Source organism: Urocitellus parryii, chromosome 14, assembly GCF_045843805.1.
Source record: "Urocitellus parryii isolate mUroPar1 chromosome 14, mUroPar1.hap1, whole genome shotgun sequence".
NCBI lineage: Eukaryota > Metazoa > Chordata > Mammalia > Rodentia > Sciuridae > Urocitellus > Urocitellus parryii.
Genome location: NC_135544.1, coordinates 2,958,152 through 2,978,716, shown reverse-complemented (window position 1 = coordinate 2,978,716; position 20,565 = coordinate 2,958,152). Strand labels below are relative to the sequence as shown.

Sequence of the window (20,565 nt, the reverse complement as noted above, 5' to 3'; positions counted from 1 at the left end):
CATCTTGAGGCGTGCACATATTCATACTGGCAATATCTCAATTAAAATGTTTTTACTTATTAAAATATATATGTATTAATAAACTTTTAAGCCACTTTTCTGAGAAAAAGATGATCGACTGAAGGCTTTCCCACACACAGGGCATTTGTATGGTTTCTCTCCAGTATGTGTTTTCTCATGGTGTCTCAGGCATGTACTGAAAGCTTTTCCACGTAGGTGACATTGTATTGTTTGTCTCCAATGTGTGTTTTCTCATGTTGTCTATGCCAGATGATAGACTGAAGGCTTTCCCACGTACACCACATATATATGGTTTCTCACCAGTGTGGATTCTCTGATGTGGTTTAAGGTAACAAGATTGACTAGAGGATTTCCCACACAGGTGGCATTGATAGGGTTTCTCTCTAGTGAGTGTTCTCTGATGAAGTTTAAGGTAGCATGTTTGACTAAAGGATTTCTCACATAATTGACATTGATATGGTTTCTCTCCCATGTGGGTTATCTGATGACGACGAAGGTGAACTGATTTGCTGAAGGCTTTCCCACACACATGGCATTTGTATGGTTTCTCTCCTGTGTGGATTTTATCACGCATTTGAAGGTTGTATAATTTACAAAAAGCTTTCCCACACCGATGACATCTGTATAGTTTCTCTCCAGTATGGACTTTCTCATGCATTTTAAGGTTGTAAGACTTGCTGAAGGCTTTCCCACACACGTGGCATTCATTTTTTTCTCTCTAAATAGGGTATTGTTCTAATTGTAATTCATGTTGAACTGAGAAAATGAGTACAATTTAACTGACTACCATGAATTTGTTTATCTTGACATGATAGACCCAACCTTTCTTAAAATTGGGCATCTCGCCATAAAACCATGAAAAGATAATTTCGGCTTTACTATAAATTACTGCAAATTCTGAACCTACTTGGAATGCCTGCCCGTGCCCTGAACTCACCCAGGTCCGGTTTTCCCTGACCAGATAACAACCCTTTCCTAAACCTTAGTGACGCCTCATAAATTCTGGCCTTCCCTGGCCGGACAATGACCCTCTCTGAGTCTCTAAGATCTCCATAAATTCTGATGCCGGGGCCAGCAAAAATGTAAACTTGTGTTATGCTCCTCAGAGTGCTGTTATCTGTAACCCCCCCCCTTTGTGTAACTTTTGGGCTATAAAACTGGGCCACAAAGAAGCCTCGGGGCTGTCTTGCTCCCGCTGTTTTGGGAGGGAAAGGCAGCCCGGCCGGTCGAAATAATAAGCTTGCTTTAATTTGATTTTAATTGGAGTCAGTGGTCTTTTCTTGCGTCCTGGTCTAACATTTTTTAGGCCCCAGTGAGATGACCCTGCCCGGCCAGACCACAAGAGCAGACTGCTGGAAATTCTGAAGCCGGCCTTCGCTCCAGGGCTCCGGGCTGGAGAGCCACTCTAGGGGGTGCGCAACTTGAGACGTTCCAAGGCCTCGGAGTGAGCCTTCGTCCCCGGAGCACTGCAGTGAACTGCCGCACTAAAACTATCAGCAAGCACCTGGGGGAGGAGGCCTCCATAGGTAAGTGGCGCCTTTATAACTACTGATATCCGGTTAAGGGAGATCTCTTCTGATGACAGAGAGGTGGCCTGGCGAGGCTCACATATACTCCTGTCCGGACAGTAACGAGAAATCGTTCTGTCTTCTGTTCTGTTCTGTAGGGAATTCCTCTGGAAGGGTAGAGAGGTGCCGACGGGCACGCACGCGCTCCTACCCCGGAGCTTTGGCAAGACGTTGCATTGCTCTTCTGTTTTTCTGTTTCGGCGCTGGGTTTCTGTTTTCTTGTGTTTTGTTCTGTGTTCTATATGTTTTTTGTTTGTTTTTGTGTGTTTCGTTGTGTGATTTCTGTGGTAAAAACTTAAGGATACTGGATATGAAAATGGGTAATAAAGCAAGTCAGCCTGACACCCCTTTGGACTGTGTTTTAAAGAACTGCGATGAACTTTACCCCCCTCTGTTAAGCAGGAGGAGAGAAGCCCCTAGCTGGCTGCTTGAAGCACCTCCAGTGCAGAGGGCAATGCCTGCTGGGGACCTAAGAACTGAGTATCTCCCAGGTAAACAAGTGAGACTCCTTTAAAACCCCTTGTCCCTCCGGATCAAGAGAGTCACAACCTTTGGGCAGAGTCCCAGGTGTTTCTCCTTTGTTAGCAAAGCAATAAAACTCCCTTTTTCTTTTTCTCAAAACCCTGTCCTCGTTATTAAATTGGCATTAATTGGCTCTAAGGTCAGGCATCGAACTTTCAGTTACAAATTTTGATATCACCGCCCCCCCCCCTGAACTTTTTGAGAACTGACTACTGAAATGTTAAGAGATGGAGTGTGCTTGAGGTGGAATCCTGTAAGTAAAAGGAGGGACTGAGGGACTCCCAGCAGCTGCCAAAGCCCTGTTGCTTCGGGGATTCCCTCCTTCCTTCCCTGTACTGTAAGGATTATGCCACCTCTATCTTCTTGAAAAGAGAAAAAGAAAAAGGAGACACTTAATGCAGTAAAGTCGCCATGGAGACCCTTGATTTTATATTTCAGGTTGCCCCTCTGTGAAAACATCTGGTCCCCTTGTGGGGACATCTATGGTGCCACTGGTGTAGGAGATTTTTCTCTTATCTGCTCTGTTTTAAATGGTTTCTGTCTGTCAGCCATAGTCTGGAGCTCCTCTCTGTCTGTCCTGTGTCTTTGTTTCTGACCCTTTAAGACATGTGCAATAGTGTGTTGATATTATAAATTGTTTCTTGGGAATGATCTTGGCTGAATGTGTGTCTAAAAGATGATGTTTTATTGTAACAATGTGGTATCTGAATGGGTTTTTGATGCATTGCACAATGCTGCAGTTAAAAGTTGGGATTAGGTAATTGTTTAGTTTATGATTTCAGATAAGTCATTCCAGAGAACTTAAATACTTAGGATGGAAAACTAAAGAACTCTACTTCCAAGTTGGCAAGTAACTTCCTAATCATTCAGTCTTTTTTTCACCAATTTCGAATTGGGTAGCCTGGGAAAATGCTACTGTGTGTACCAGTGCATTAATTTGGACAAGGATAGTAAATCATAGTATGGTATCTGTTGACAAAACAAGATGTAAAGATATAAAATTTTGTGAATTGTATCTTAAACTTGTATCATAATTTTCAACATTCGAACCTGAAAATTATGACTTATAGTTAAAATGCCTTAGGCCTGAGGTGTCTGCTCAGAATAGCAGTTTTTTCCCTGCTCCTTCAGACCTCAGCCAGGACTTATGTTGAAATGCAAATGAAAGAAGCCTGCAAGCTCAGTAGGAGACTGATCTGAGACCTAAGAAAAAGAAAAAGTAAATTGTATGGTATTTACTAATTACTGGCCAGTCATTTTTACTAGGACTCTTGTTTTTTTCCTTAGATTCTGTATTTTTTTGAGCTCATGATTTTGACCCTACAGACCTAGGTTAATGTTTTTCTGATCAGTCCTATCTTTGACCAACTGTGGAGTTTTTGAAACATTGCAATGGAGATTTCACCTGCGAAAAGTTACTAAGGCCTTTACTATTGTTATGTGTGCACACTTGTGTTATGTGTTATATGTCTATATATATATGTGATATACAAATTAACATATATAAGGAGCGCTCATAAAAACAAATTAAAAAAATGGATCCAAAGATCTTTAATTCATGTGATTTAAATGGTTCAATTTAAATTGGATAAACAGATAAAAATAAATGTCTTTAAAATTTAAGCTTACAAGTTTTCCTAGGTGTTCAAAAAACTCATAAAATATTAATGTCTATAAAATGTCTAATATGCCTTGGTTCTAGGACTTTTCCTTCAACAACAAAAAAAATGGTTTACACTGTTCAATACATTTGTCTAATATTTTGATAAAATAAGTAAAGTAAATTTGATATGGGATTACTCATTCATGAGTACTTTTGTTAGATATCTGATTGATTTACTAAGGTCTGTATAAGATTGTAAAAATCAGTCATGTGTTAAAGAGACAAAAATTTGTTAAAACATAAGTTTACCAACAACATTGTGTTTATTAAGTTTTATTTTTTCCTAGAGCAAGCAACCATAAAGTTAAACAACTGGTTAAATAAGAACTGTTATTTTAGAGCATTGTACTGCCATTTCTTTAAAAGCTAAACTTGGTTAATGTAGAAACATCAATGTAATTGTGATGCTATTAATGTGCTCATATCTTCCAGGTATACAAGTCTGTAAGGTAGAAACTTTGAAAGAGCATTATATCAAGCTGGTGTTCAGAAGTTGTATGGTAAAAAATATATTGGGGATTTATTTACCTGTTATCAATAAGATATGTAAAGTTTTGTTACTTCTTACATTGGGGAACAATTTAAATGTATTCTTAAGTTAATGAGAGCCTAATCTATGTAAAGGTTAAAAACTTTCAGCCTTTCTTTAATTCATGTTTTAAATGTGATATCATATGGTGTTAGCTAATGTTCATGTGACCTCAAACAATTTATGTAAACTTTGTAAAATGATAATTAAAAATACAAAGATCAGCTTTAGAACTAAAACACTTAAGATTTATAAAGAGCCTTGCTTTACCTGAGATGAGGCTCTGTGTCCCATCTTACTACATGTGAGAATGACTATGAAAACAGTAGGCCAGATTTTAGTTCATTTAAAGTTATGTTCAAAAGTTTGGTTTTTTTTTTTTGTTGTTGTTTTTTTTCTGTCAAGATTACTAGGATCTCAAACAGGGGATATAATGTATAACTCAGCCAAAAATTCAGGGTAGCTGTTACACGAACTAAGTGTTTTTACTCTTGTTAATTTTATTTTGTAATTTCCTTATAAGTGATCTAAAGATTCCCTGTTAGTGTTTTACAGAAGTGTTGCTTTAAGAACACAACATGGGTTAGTTCGAGATAATAAGCCATCACCTACAAGACAGATAGGATAATACAGATCCCAATTAATAAAAAGATGAATAATTATAAAGTTATAGACATCAAAGCCCAGTACCCTTAATATAAGGCTGTTAAAATTTATTTGCTGGATGTTTAAGATTAAGTTTTAAAATTAAAGTTAAATTAAAAGGGCCAGAAAAACCAATATTTGGCTCTTGCCCTCTGAGTCAGTCTGAATTCAGGGAACAGGGGACTTCTCTAAAGAGCTTTGCAACTCTGGGCCACATAACCTCCCGATCAGGGAGACTAATGAGACCACTGGAGAACAGAAAGCCAATCAGTGCATTTGCTATGAAGAGGAGAGTCATCAGAGAAGGGAGACATCCCTGGTGCTTCTGAGGGAAGCCACATGGTCAAGCAAGATCTAGACCCATCCTAGCGCAAATGGCACTAGCAGAACTGAGAAGTTTCCCCAGGAATGACTCCCATAAAAGCTCAGCTGACTGTTAACAATAGATAGAAACAAAAGCCAGTTTGACTGCTTCATCTTAAACACTTAGCAAAGACATTAAAACCAAAATACAGCCATTCCTGGGCATTTTAAATAATAATAATAATAATATTTTAAGGTATACACTTTATGTTAGCCTCCCAAAATAAGTAAGACTGGAGGCTACAAAGAAGGATTCTCAGACAGAAATGCCTGATAACTATAAAAAGAGACTATCAAGAGGAGCTGCCAGAGACAGAAGTTTTTAGTTTAAGGCCTACAGATATTCCTAACCTACACAGGTAGGCTTCGTGTTTGCTAGTATGATTATCCAGCCCTGAGTAACAGAATTAAAGGTTTCCCTATTAGACACAGAGCTCATACTAGTAAAAGAATTTTGCAAGATCAGATGACATTAAATTATTAAACTGTATCTTATGGGGAAGGACATCTGTAACACTAAAAGTTAAATGTTATGCTTATAGTCCTGATAACTGGGAAGGTAAAAGCCTGGTGAGGGAACTTCTATACAGTGACACGTTCCAGCTGCTGCAACATTACTCAGTACTCAGTACTCATGGTTTTTGTTTCTCTCATAGAAGCACCATCCCCAGATGTGACTTTACAACCTGTTCCTCCCCAACCAGACTTCAAACCGAACCGACTTCTAAAAGGCAACTCATGTCCCTCACGCCGTGCCCCCTCACGTCACCCTCTCTCAGCTCAAAAGAAGCCAAAATGAGTGACGCCTCTCTTCTTACAACAATGGAGCCAAAAATAAATAGATTATCAATATAAGTAATTAATTAAGTCAGGTAAAATCAGGGAGACCGGTTTTGGGTGAGTTCTAAAAATTTGGAGACTGTTACCTGAAGGATTAAAATTCTCTCAGTGCTCTTCCCCTACCCTATCAAAGATTTGAAAGGGACACATCAGAAAAGGGGGGAATGATAGACCCAACCTTTCTTAAAATTGGGCATCTCGCCATAAAACCATGAAAAGATAATTTTGGCTTTACTATAAATTACTGCAAATTCTGAACCTACTTGGAATGCCTGCCCGTGCCCTGAACTCACCCAGGTCCGGTTTTCCCTGACCAGATAACAACCCTTTCCTAAACCTTAGTGACGCCTCATAAATTCTGGCCTTCCCTGGCCGGACAATGACCCTCTCTGAGTCTCTAAGATCTCCATAAATTCTGATGCCGGGGCCAGCAAAAATGTAAACTTGTGTTATGCTCCTCAGAGTGCTGTTATCTGTAACCCCCCCCCCTTTGTGTAACTTTTGGGCTATAAAACTGGGCCACAAAGAAGCCTCGGGGCTGTCTTGCTCCCGCTGTTTTGGGAGGGAAAGGCAGCCCGGCCGGTCGAAATAATAAGCTTGCTTTAATTTGATTTTAATTGGAGTCAGTGGTCTTTTCTTGCGTCCTGGTCTAACAGACACTGTGAGAAACACAGGAAAGCAGAGATGAGAGAACATTTAACTCATAGGAGGAATTGCTATACTTTCTCATTTTGTTGACTTTTTCTGAAGGGTTCCACCAGTTATCACAAAGGATCAATTTGGAATAAGACTCAGGAAGTTCAGGATGAGGAATACAGGTAAATTCTGAAGGTATAGAGGTGGGAGGTTTTGAGAGCTGGAAATGACTAATGTTGATGAATAGACAACTAGAACATTTTAAAAATCTCAGTTCCCCTGTGTAGATAACTAGTAAACCACAGTGCAATGGAATAAACTAGAGGTATGTTAGACAAGAGAGTGACATTACTTGTGGATCTATTTTTACATATTTATTTGTTTATTTAGCTACTAGAAATTGACCCAAAGAAGCTTTACCACTGAGCCACAACCCCAGTCCTTTCTTTTATTTTGAGAAAGGGTTTTGTAAAATGCTGATGGTCTCACTAACTTCCTGAGGCAGGCCTCAAACTTGCAGCCCTCCTGCCTCAGCCTCCTGAGTTCCTGAGATTAAAGGTGTGCACCACCAACTCCAGTTAATGTGCATGTATTTATTTCAAACACCAAGTTGGAGTATGAAGCAGTATATTGGAAATACTACATAAAATTGCATTCAGTTTTCAAATGTGTCTGTGTGTATATATATATATATATATATATATATATATATATATATATATATATCTCACAATGTTTTAATATGCATAAATGTCAAGCAATAAGTTTCAAAGTATTTTAGAAATGTTTGGATCATGATTGGATCAGATGTGATTGGATCCTATTGACTAGATTGAGAGTGCTATCATGTGACTTTGAAAGGTGATCTCATCAAACTGCCTTTCTAGAGCCATTGTATGTAGATTGAGTGATAGATTCTCCTTAAATTGGTCTAGTGCTTCAGTGAAACAAATCATCTAAAACCTGTTCACTTTTCTTTTTTATTTAATTTGTAATAATAAGCATGTCAATCAAATAAATTAGAGATTTCAATTCAGGAAATGACAAACTTGATGATGATATAAATTAGGTTATTAAAATCTCAAAATCCAGCTCTATTATATTTCTTTTCTTAATGTGAATGGGAAGGGATAGGGGCTTCTATTAAATATTCCTGAAAATATACACAATTAACCTTAATTGGATAAAAGAAGGTTAGATATATTTCCCAAGTACATATTTTACAAATTATATTATGGAGATTTGACATAAAATACTTAGAAATACAGAAAAAACAACATAGATAAAATATAAGAATTTTAAATTTTAAATAAAATTCAGATAGTTCAGAGAATAACGATAAATATGAGTGGGAAATTACTATGTACCTGAAAATTAAGCAGTTGATCAAATTATGGTATATGACCCACATTTGTGTTAAAGGCATTTAAATTTATAATGACTTAATTCAGCTGTGAAAACATCTGCTCCTGGACCTTTTTTTTTTTTTCTTCAGAGTAACCAATACAATTTTGTTTACAAAAAACCATGAGCCTCCTCTTATTTTGATTTTTAATTTTTCAGAGTGAAGGAGAATGATCTTTACACACTTCTTTGCACTTTCCAAATATTCTGCAATGGGCGTATTTCACCTTGAAAACAAAACAACACCCAAAGTTGATTACTTCCCAAGAAGGAAAGATTCATGCTGATGTCAGTCAGGAGAAGTCACAAAGTGCCTCTCCTCCCTGGTCCCCAGGCATACTGGGGACCTGGAGTGCAGCTCGCTGCCTGGATTCCTTCCCCAGTACTCCAAAACTGAACGAAACAAACATCATGGCCAAATGATAAGAAATGGCTTATAAAGCAGTTAACAAATGACATCCACAGAAACTTTTAGGAATTATATTTGTTAGCTCTAGAAATAGAAAAACCTTACATCTAAAAAAAAGAGACAAGCTGACCACAGAGACCGAGGTTATCTTGCCCTGCTGTGGGACGGGCGAGGTGCACTATTAAGAGCAATCCCAGCCCATTGACCCAAAGACTATGACCTGGGGTCCCCCAAGGCCTGCAACAGACTTCTATTGGCTCCCACTATAATAAGGTGCAAAATCTGGGTGACAGCTGAAGACCCCCCAGACCAGATCCTCCTTCAGCATCTGCTCCCACAGGCAGACTGTCAGTGTCCCAGTGTCCCAGAAGTCAGAGATGCAGCCCTGGAGGTGAGGAAAGAGCTGCTGTAAATTTTTCTGAAACTTGTAAAGGTCCCCTTGAAAGAGAACTTGGAGTACAGCATGGCCAAGTGGCACTGAGTGTCAATAAAGTCCTGCTTCAGGCTGGGCTCCCCAGGTCCCTGTGTCAGGGAGCTAGATGCCTGTCTGCCACAGGGAAGAGGTGGAGTCTCCGCTCAGAATGTCCTTTTCTCCTTCACTTCTTCTAGGGAGCTTCTGCACACCTGCAGGGAATGGGAATTCTGGGTCTCTGGAGGTGCTCTGGGAGCTCACTGAGGAGCTGGGGGATAATCACTTAGGAGGCTGTGGCTGCTTGTCCCAGCCTGGGCTGTGTCCTGGCTGCTGCCCACAGAGGGGTGGCCAGGAGTCTTGGGCTGCTGGCCCTGTAGCTGGTGTAGTCACACCAAGGACTTCTGTACGAATGAGGGGTACATGTTGTAGTCAGTGGAGAGGGAAGAAGGCTCTGGAACTGCTGAGCACTTCAGGGAGACAGGCTCCTCCTGAGAGAGTCTGACCCTGGAGACTCGTCCACGTCACACCAGTGGCCTCCTCATGGAGGGTGTTCCATCACCACCTTCCTATATGAATGCTTTTGGATTTCTCAACCCACTTTTCAATGTTGGAGCCATCCAAAAATTCTAGCAGGGGAGAGGTGCCGGAGTCCTGCCCTAGCGGGTTCCAGGGAGTCCTGAAGGATGAGTGGCGTCGGCGAAAAGATGAGACAGGAGTCGTTCCATTGCAGCAATCTCCAGAGAGAGAGCTAAAGCAGCTTTCTCTGGGTCCCCTTTTATTACAATTTTTCTCATCATTATAGATTCACAATACGTCATTAATTATATAATTTAAAACTTTGCCAAGACATGACATTTCCTTAACCATGATTGAGGGTACATTAATTTACATTTTTCCAGGATATGACCTTCAGTTATATAATTATTAAAAGTACAGAATCATTAATAAAATATGTCACTAATTTACATTTTTCAGATTTTCCCAAGATTTACTATTTTTCCCAAGATATGTTATTTTCTTATTAACTAATGCCAAACTACATAACCAGACTCTAAGTCTCCTAACCAATCATTAACCTAAAGTACACTTGTACTTTATTTTTAATCTAAAATTCCCATCTAAAAAAGTCCCTTTAAATCTTATATCTAAAATATCCTAAAGTTTACGAATCATCCTTAAAACATATCAGAAACCTATACAACTAAAGACTTAAGAATTTCTAAACTTAAGAATCTAAATAAGATAATATTTCTAACATTATTCTAAGACTGTGTCTTATAAAGCTATTTTAATTAATTCCTAAATTTATTCTCATAAAACTGGTTGAGCTGCTTTCTCAAAGAGTTTCTTTGTTTCTCAGTCAAGGTGCACTAGTTCTCCTGACCTTTCAGAGAATGATTGTTGTCCGTTATTAGGCTTGTCCACAATGTACTAAGATAGAAGAATAGCCTTCTACGTTGTCCTTGATATGCTGAGGGGTAGTAGAACAGCCTCCAAGGCATGAACTACCTGATATGTTCTAGCCATCTGAAATTTAATTTGTTTGGCATTTAACATACTCATGCCTCCTGTGAGAAACATAAGCATGAAAATGCAAAGTCCCAATTACATAAAAAAGGGTCTCATGGTTTCGGTTACCCACCAACCAGTGTGGCTTTGCCAGCAATCATCCTCACTGTGACCCTGTCAAGAGAGTGGGAGAGCAGCTTTGCCAACATTTTTCTCACTGTGACCCTGTCAAGACAGTGAGTGGGGGATCGTCTTCACCACAGAGGGCTTGTCAATGACTGTCCTTGGGTCACCAAGTGACTCCTAAGGAGGTTCCTCCCGAGGGTCCACAATCACTCTGGTGTCACAGAACCTGCTCCTGTCAGGCTGTTCCTCCTGGGCTCTGACCTCTGGGGGCAAGTCTTTCTCTTTCTGACAAGTGACCTTGATGCTCAGGGCTGGTCCTTCCATATGGTTGGGACACACTTCTGGGCTGGGCTTCACCCTAGGGGTGGCAGCTTCTTTCCTTCTGGGCACTGCATTTCCCTAGGATGTCCTGTGGAGCCTTCAGGGAGATCAGCTTGGAGTCCTGGTCCCAAGCCTATTCCAGCTGCTTTTCTGGGCTTCGTTTGGTCCTTCCATCCCATCCTTCTGACCTTCAGCTTCAGCTGCAAATTCAGAGTTCATGGAGTTAGGAGAAGTATCTTTGGAATCAACCCTAAGGCTGCAGGCTTCTTCCTCTAGAAAAGCCATTTCTTCTAGGGAGGCATTCACAGGGCACATACACAATCCCTTGGACAAAAGAAGGCCCAATGCTCCTAATTAGGCAGCCTTTGGGAGTGGCCCTGCCCACACCTGGAGCACAGGAAGAAGAGGAAGGAGAGGCGAGGGAGGTTAGGAGCAGAGTTAGAAGAGGAGGAGAAGGATTTCTGCAGTGGGATGAGTTCCTGGATAACCGCATGGACATCCTCATGACCTTTCAGGTGCCTGGGGCTGCTGCCCCCTCAGGGACGCGATGCAGGGCTGTGAGCTGGCAGCTGGAGAGTGCCACGTCCCTGGGCTCTGCAGGCAGCTGAGCTTGTTGGGACAACCTTCTGCAGTGGTACTTGACCTTGAACTGCTTGGATGCCACGGGCACCTTTCCCTCTTTCCACGGCCCATCCACCACAGTTCTCAAGGTTTCAGAGATGCCATGGCACTTTGGAGAAGTCCCAATGATTGGAGACTGACTAAAGGCTTTGGTTTGACTCCCAAAGCCACAACTGGATCCCGTGATCACCCAGGCTTCTGTTTGCACTCCTCTACTTCAGGGAACTCAAAGCACTCCAGGGACTGCTAAGTACTTACCATTAGTTTGCGGTACAAAGGCCTTCACAGTGTCCTGGATTGCTAGACCACAATTACTGTCCTCTTGCCCTGCTTGTTCTTCTTCTTGTTGGCTCTGGGCCTTCCTGCAAGACACGGGAGTTGGCCAGTGTTCACCAAATCCTCACGTATGCTGTACTTGGTATCCTTGCTCTGCTTGTATGTTTCCTGCTTATCCATTATGTTCTCCTTTTCTCTGTGTTTTGACTGGTGAATCACAACAACATTGGGAGGCAGAGTGAATTCCACTTTCCTGAGGTTGAATTCAGACTTTGGTCGGTTCTGTTCTTGGAGAAATTTCCACTGATCCAAGGTGATTTCTCCAGTAGCTGTATCCTCCAAGCGCTCTTCTGGCTCTAGTGCTTTGCTATAGGAGTCTCCTTGGAGCTCTCCTTGGGTGGCTCTCAAGATTGTGTCCTCAGGCCCAAGAGCTATTGTTTCCCTGCCCAGGGACACACTCCCATTGTCAGTTTCAAGTTCACTCTTCTGGACATAAAAGAGGACATAGGCACGCTGACTCAGGACACAAGCAATGTCACAGGCCACTACCTTAGCATCGTCCATTTTGTACCACTGGCCATTGCCAGCTTTTATATAACAATAGTAGTGTCCACTGCGACAAGTCACCCCGGCATGGACCAGCACAGCATAGAGGGCATACACCAGTGGGCCTCTGCCCTGCTGAGACATGTATGGCTGCATGTCAAGGCACTCAGGATAGCGCACGTGCTTAGCAATTTTTTCCCCTGTGAGATCCGAGAACCGTTTCAATACCAGCATAAGAACGTTTGGTGCCTTCTGCAGGGTCAGGGTCTTGCAGGCTGGCCTCTTCTTCTGACAGACACCACACTGGTAGGCGTTCTCCCCTTCCAGCCACTCGGGCTTCACCAAGTGCTCCAGTGCATGCTGCACACTGGGAGCTGCCGTGATGTCTAGCATAATGTCCAGGTAGGGGTCAAAAGTGTCTGAAATGCCACAGCAGTGGAGACACTTGATTTGAGATCGCCAGCACCCTCCAAATATCTGGCGCATGAGGGTAGGGTCCTTGGAGTGAGCACCTGGCTGCTTGTGCCCACGCAGACATGCTTCCTGCATGGCATGGAGAGTAAAGAGCAGAAATTCATGGGCATCTTCTTGCCGGGAAGTGTGGAAGCCGTCAACCAAAGCAGGCAGGGGCCGAATGACATCCCCAGGGTGGCGGAGAGCCCGTGTCACGTGGGCTTGCATCACACACAGCATGCAGACCCTGTGACGAGGACAGCGTTGGCAGTGCTCCTGGGACAGCATGTAGTTGGCCAGAGGAGGTGTATATGTCAGGCACTGTAGGGCTGCATTCACGTAGCAAGTGTTTCCCATGTTCTGCAGCCCAGCACCAGCTGCCGACCGTCTCTGCCAGTTCAGACAAAGTTTCCCTCTAGGAGCCAGCAGTGGCCCCACAGGAGCTGAATTCTTATTTAAGTGTGCATCAGGGCAAGGTGACAACGATGACTCTGCAGGTAGAGAAGGACCCAAATAGACTTTAGCATCAGCTGCATTTGATGAACATTCAGGTTTTATACAGTCATGAAACTGAGACTCACCTCCGCAGTGGAGTGAAGCTGCCTCCATGTCTCCAGGACCAGTAACCACCAGGTTTCCCTGCTGAATCTCCAGAGGAGAGAGCTTCTCCTTCGGAGCCGGCCTTCAAATGACAGCCCGGTCCATGTTTTCAGTCTTTTATGGCTCAGCCTCCTGACCACACCCACTAACTTCCTGCCAGATCCACCAATCACCTGCAAGCACTGAATTGGAATAGGGATTTGGGTGTGGTCAGTTCACTTCCTGGAGAGACTGGTTGACTCTTTTCCCTGTTTGTGGATCTCAGGAGGTTTTTGTTGTTGTTGTTGTTGTTGTTTTGTTTTGTTTTGTGTTTGAAAGAGACAGAGAGAGAGAGAGAGAATTTTAATATTTATTTTTTTTCATTGTTCGGTGGACACAGCATCTTTATTTTATTTTTATGTGGTGGCAGGGATCGAACCCAGCACCAGGCACAGGCCAGGCAAGTGCTGTTACCACTTTAGCCACAACCCCAGCCCAAGGAGTATTTTTATAACCATATGTCATAAGCATCTTGAGGCGTGCACATATTCATACTGGCAATATCTCAATTAAAATGTTTTTACTTATTAAAATATATATGTATTAATAAACTTTTAAGCCACTTTTCTGAGAAAAAGATGATCGACTGAAGGCTTTCCCACACACAGGGCATTTGTATGGTTTCTCTCCAGTATGTGTTTTCTCATGGTGTCTCAGGCATGTACTGAAAGCTTTTCCACGTAGGTGACATTGTATTGTTTGTCTCCAATGTGTGTTTTCTCATGTTGTCTATGCCAGATGATAGACTGAAGGCTTTCCCACGTACACCACATATATATGGTTTCTCACCAGTGTGGATTCTCTGATGTGGTTTAAGGTAACAAGATTGACTAGAGGATTTCCCACACAGGTGGCATTGATAGGGTTTCTCTCTAGTGAGTGTTCTCTGATGAAGTTTAAGGTAGCATGTTTGACTAAAGGATTTCTCACATAATTGACATTGATATGGTTTCTCTCCCATGTGGGTTATCTGATGACGACGAAGGTGAACTGATTTGCTGAAGGCTTTCCCACACACATGGCATTTGTATGGTTTCTCTCCTGTGTGGATTTTATCACGCATTTGAAGGTTGTATAATTTACAAAAAGCTTTCCCACACCGATGACATCTGTATAGTTTCTCTCCAGTATGGACTTTCTCATGCATTTTAAGGTTGTAAGACTTGCTGAAGGCTTTCCCACACACGTGGCATTCATTTTTTTCTCTCTAAATAGGGTATTGTTCTAATTGTAATTCATGTTGAACTGAGAAAATGAGTACAATTTAACTGACTACCATGAATTTGTTTATCTTGACATGATAGACCCAACCTTTCTTAAAATTGGGCATCTCGCCATAAAACCATGAAAAGATAATTTCGGCTTTACTATAAATTACTGCAAATTCTGAACCTACTTGGAATGCCTGCCCGTGCCCTGAACTCACCCAGGTCCGGTTTTCCCTGACCAGATAACAACCCTTTCCTAAACCTTAGTGACGCCTCATAAATTCTGGCCTTCCCTGGCCGGACAATGACCCTCTCTGAGTCTCTAAGATCTCCATAAATTCTGATGCCGGGGCCAGCAAAAATGTAAACTTGTGTTATGCTCCTCAGAGTGCTGTTATCTGTAACCCCCCCCCCCTTTGTGTAACTTTTGGGCTATAAAACTGGGCCACAAAGAAGCCTCGGGGCTGTCTTGCTCCCGCTGTTTTGGGAGGGAAAGGCAGCCCGGCCGGTCGAAATAATAAGCTTGCTTTAATTTGATTTTAATTGGAGTCAGTGGTCTTTTCTTGCGTCCTGGTCTAACATTTTTTAGGCCCCAGTGAGATGACCCTGCCCGGCCAGACCACAAGAGCAGACTGCTGGAAATTCTGAAGCCAGCCTTCGCTCCAGGGCTCCGGGCTGGAGAGCCACTCTAGGGGGTGCGCAACTTGAGACGTTCCAAGGCCTCGGAGTGAGCCTTCGTCCCCGGAGCACTGCAGTGAACTGCCGCACTAAAACTATCAGCAAGCACCTGGGGGAGGAGGCCTCCATAGGTAAGTGGCGCCTTTATAACAACTGATATCCGGTTAAGGGAGATCTCTTCTGATGACAGAGAGGTGGCCTGGCGAGGCTCACATATACTCCTGTCCGGACAGTAACGAGAAATCGTTCTGTCTTCTGTTCTGTTCTGTAGGGAATTCCTCTGGAAGGGTAGAGAGGTGCCGACGGGCACGCACGCGCTCCTACCCCGGAGCTTTGGCAAGACGTTGCATTGCTCTTCTGTTTTTCTGTTTCGGCGCTGGGTTTCTGTTTTCTTGTGTTTTGTTCTGTGTTCTATATGTTTTTTGTTTGTTTTTGTGTGTTTCGTTGTGTGATTTCTGTGGTAAAAACTTAAGGATACTGGATATGAAAATGGGTAATAAAGCAAGTCAGCCTGACACCCCTTTGGACTGTGTTTTAAAGAACTGCGATGAACTTTACCCCCCTCTGTTAAGCAGGAGGAGAGAAGCCCCTAGCTGGCTGCTTGAAGCACCTCCAGTGCAGAGGGCAATGCCTGCTGGGGACCTAAGAACTGAGTATCTCCCAGGTAAACAAGTGAGACTCCTTTAAAACCCCTTGTCCCTCCGGATCAAGAGAGTCACAACCTTTGGGCAGAGTCCCAGGTGTTTCTCCTTTGTTAGCAAAGCAATAAAACTCCCTTTTTCTTTTTCTCAAAACCCTGTCCTCGTTATTAAATTGGCATTAATTGGCTCTAAGGTCAGGCATCGAACTTTCAGTTACAAATTTTGATATCACCGCCCCCCCCCCTGAACTTTTTGAGAACTGACTACTGAAATGTTAAGAGATGGAGTGTGCTTGAGGTGGAATCCTGTAAGTAAAAGGAGGGACTGAGGGACTCCCAGCAGCTGCCAAAGCCCTGTTGCTTCGGGGATTCCCTCCTTCCTTCCCTGTACTGTAAGGATTATGCCACCTCTATCTTCTTGAAAAGAGAAAAAGAAAAAGGAGACACTTAATGCAGTAAAGTCGCCATGGAGACCCTTGATTTTATATTTCAGGTTGCCCCTCTGTGAAAACATCTGGTCCCCTTGTGGGGACATCTATGGTGCCACTGGTGTAGGAGATTTTTCTCTTATCTGCTCTGTTTTAAATGGTTTCTGTCTGTCAGCCATAGTCTGGAGCTCCTCTCTGTCTGTCCTGTGTCTTTGTTTCTGACCCTTTAAGACATGTGCAATAGTGTGTTGATATTATAAATTGTTTCTTGGGAATGATCTTGGCTGAATGTGTGTCTAAAAGATGATGTTTTATTGTAACAATGTGGTATCTGAATGGGTTTTTGATGCATTGCACAATGCTGCAGTTAAAAGTTGGGATTAGGTAATTGTTTAGTTTATGATTTCAGATAAGTCATTCCAGAGAACTTAAATACTTAGGATGGAAAACTAAAGAACTCTACTTCCAAGTTGGCAAGTAACTTCCTAATCATTCAGTCTTTTTTTCACCAATTTCGAATTGGGTAGCCTGGGAAAATGCTACTGTGTGTACCAGTGCATTAATTTGGACAAGGATAGTAAATCATAGTATGGTATCTGTTGACAAAACAAGATGTAAAGATATAAAATTTTGTGAATTGTATCTTAAACTTGTATCATAATTTTCAACATTCGAACCTGAAAATTATGACTTATAGTTAAAATGCCTTAGGCCTGAGGTGTCTGCTCAGAATAGCAGTTTTTTCCCTGCTCCTTCAGACCTCAGCCAGGACTTATGTTGAAATGCAAATGAAAGAAGCCTGCAAGCTCAGTAGGAGACTGATCTGAGACCTAAGAAAAAGAAAAAGTAAATTGTATGGTATTTACTAATTACTGGCCAGTCATTTTTACTAGGACTCTTGTTTTTTTCCTTAGATTCTGTATTTTTTTGAGCTCATGATTTTGACCCTACAGACCTAGGTTAATGTTTTTCTGATCAGTCCTATCTTTGACCAACTGTGGAGTTTTTGAAACATTGCAATGGAGATTTCACCTGCGAAAAGTTACTAAGGCCTTTACTATTGTTATGTGTGCACACTTGTGTTATGTGTTATATGTCTATATATATATGTGATATACAAATTAACATATATAAGGAGCGCTCATAAAAACAAATTAAAAAAATGGATCCAAAGATCTTTAATTCATGTGATTTAAATGGTTCAATTTAAATTGGATAAACAGATAAAAATAAATGTCTTTAAAATTTAAGCTTACAAGTTTTCCTAGGTGTTCAAAAAACTCATAAAATATTAATGTCTATAAAATGTCTAATATGCCTTGGTTCTAGGACTTTTCCTTCAACAACAAAAAAAATGGTTTACACTGTTCAATACATTTGTCTAATATTTTGATAAAATAAGTAAAGTAAATTTGATATGGGATTACTCATTCATGAGTACTTTTGTTAGATATCTGATTGATTTACTAAGGTCTGTATAAGATTGTAAAAATCAGTCATGTGTTAAAGAGACAAAAATTTGTTAAAACATAAGTTTACCAACAACATTGTGTTTATTAAGTTTTATTTTTTCCTAGAGCAAGCAACCATAAAGTTAAACAACTGGTTAAATAAGAACTGTTATTTTAGAGCATTGTACTGCCATTTCTTTAAAAGCTAAACTTGGTTAATGTAGAAACATCAATGTAATTGTGATGCTATTAATGTGCTCATATCTTCCAGGTATACAAGTCTGTAAGGTAGAAACTTTGAAAGAGCATTATATCAAGCTGGTGTTCAGAAGTTGTATGGTAAAAAATATATTGGGGATTTATTTACCTGTTATCAATAAGATATGTAAAGTTTTGTTACTTCTTACATTGGGGAACAATTTAAATGTATTCTTAAGTTAATGAGAGCCTAATCTATGTAAAGGTTAAAAACTTTCAGCCTTTCTTTAATTCATGTTTTAAATGTGATATCATATGGTGTTAGCTAATGTTCATGTGACCTCAAACAATTTATGTAAACTTTGTAAAATGATAATTAAAAATACAAAGATCAGCTTTAGAACTAAAACACTTAAGATTTATAAAGAGCCTTGCTTTACCTGAGATGAGGCTCTGTGTCCCATCTTACTACATGTGAGAATGACTATGAAAACAGTAGGCCAGATTTTAGTTCATTTAAAGTTATGTTCAAAAGTTTGGTTTTTTTTTGTTGTTGTTGTTTTTTTTCTGTCAAGATTACTAGGATCTCAAACAGGGGATATAATGTATAACTCAGCCAAAAATTCAGGGTAGCTGTTACACGAACTAAGTGTTTTTACTCTTGTTAATTTTATTTTGTAATTTCCTTATAAGTGATCTAAAGATTCCCTGTTAGTGTTTTACAGAAGTGTTGCTTTAAGAACACAACATGGGTTAGTTCGAGATAATAAGCCATCACCTACAAGACAGATAGGATAATACAGATCCCAATTAATAAAAAGATGAATAATTATAAAGTTATAGACATCAAAGCCCAGTACCCTTAATATAAGGCTGTTAAAATTTATTTGCTGGATGTTTAAGATTAAGTTTTAAAATTAAAGTTAAATTAAAAGGGCCAGAAAAACCAATATTTGGCTCTTGCCCTCTGAGTCAGTCTGAATTCAGGGAACAGGGGACTTCTCTAAAGAGCTTTGCAACTCTGGGCCACATAACCTCCCGATCAGGGAGACTAATGAGACCACTGGAGAACAGAAAGCCAATCAGTGCATTTGCTATGAAGAGGAGAGTCATCAGAGAAGGGAGACATCCCTGGTGCTTCTGAGGGAAGCCACATGGTCAAGCAAGATCTAGACCCATCCTAGCGCAAATGGCACTAGCAGAACTGAGAAGTTTCCCCAGGAATGACTCCCATAAAAGCTCAGCTGACTGTTAACAATAGATAGAAACAAAAGCCAGTTTGACTGCTTCATCTTAAACACTTAGCAAAGACATTAAAACCAAAATACAGCCATTCCTGGGCATTTTAAATAATAATAATAATAATATTTTAAGGTATACACTTTATGTTAGCCTCCCAAAATAAGTAAGACTGGAGGCTACAAAGAAGGATTCTCAGACAGAAATGCCTGATAACTATAAAAAGAGACTATCAAGAGGAGCTGCCAGAGACAGAAGTTTTTAGTTTAAGGCCTACAGATATTCCTAACCTACACAGGTAGGCTTCGTGTTTGCTAGTATGATTATCCAGCCCTGAGTAACAGAATTAAAGGTTTCCCTATTAGACACAGAGCTCATACTAGTAAAAGAATTTTGCAAGATCAGATGACATTAAATTATTAAACTGTATCTTATGGGGAAGGACATCTGTAACACTAAAAGTTAAATGTTATGCTTATAGTCCTGATAACTGGGAAGGTAAAAGCCTGGTGAGGGAACTTCTATACAGTGACACGTTCCAGCTGCTGCAACATTACTCAGTACTCAGTACTCATGGTTTTTGTTTCTCTCATAGAAGCACCATCCCCAGATGTGACTTTACAACCTGTTCCTCCCCAACCAGACTTCAAACCGAACCGACTTCTAAAAGGCAACTCATGTCCCTCACGCCGTGCCCCCTCACGTCACCCTCTCTCAGCTCAAAAGAAGCCAAAATGAGTGACGCCTCTCTTCTTACAACAATGGAGCCAAAAATAAATAGATTATCAATATAAGTAATTAATTAAGTCAGGTAAAATCAGGGAGACCGGTTTTGGGTGAGTTCTAAAAATTTGGAGACTGTTACCTGAAGGATTAAAATTCTCTCAGTGCTCTTCCCCTACCCTATCAAAGATTTGAAAGGGACACATCAGAAAAGGGGGGAATGATAGACCCAACCTTTCTTAAAATTGGGCATCTCGCCATAAAACCATGAAAAGATAATTTTGGCTTTACTATAAATTACTGCAAATTCTGAACCTACTTGGAATGCCTGCCCGTGCCCTGAACTCACCCAGGTCCGGTTTTCCCTGACCAGATAACAACCCTTTCCTAAACCTTAGTGACGCCTCATAAATTCTGGCCTTCCCTGGCCGGACAATGACCCTCTCTGAGTCTCTAAGATCTCCATAAATTCTGATGCCGGGGCCAGCAAAAATGTA

General features: G+C 41.0%; 1 protein-coding gene and 2 pseudogenes across 1 annotated transcript; all 3 read right to left on the bottom strand.

Annotated features, from left to right (window-relative positions):
- Positions 1-75: 75 nt before the first annotated feature.
- LOC144250198 (3'-5' RNA nuclease TATDN2-like) lies at positions 76-10,185 on the bottom strand (annotated as a pseudogene).
- A 564-nt stretch (positions 10,186-10,749) lies between these two features.
- On the bottom strand, positions 10,750-11,473 carry LOC144250197 (3'-5' RNA nuclease TATDN2 pseudogene; annotated as a pseudogene).
- A 416-nt stretch (positions 11,474-11,889) lies between these two features.
- Positions 11,890-13,473, bottom strand: LOC144250196 (ubiquitin carboxyl-terminal hydrolase 17-like protein 6). The gene has a single exon (XM_077792699.1). It carries the CDS (start codon positions 13,471-13,473, stop codon positions 11,890-11,892), a length of 1,584 nt encoding a protein of 527 aa, XP_077648825.1.
- Positions 13,474-20,565: the final 7,092 nt, after the last annotated feature.

Coding starts and splice junctions, on each gene's coding strand:
- LOC144250196 (XM_077792699.1), bottom strand. CDS start 13,473: ATGGAGGCAGCTTCACTCCACTGCGGAGGTGAGTCTCAGTTTCATGAC.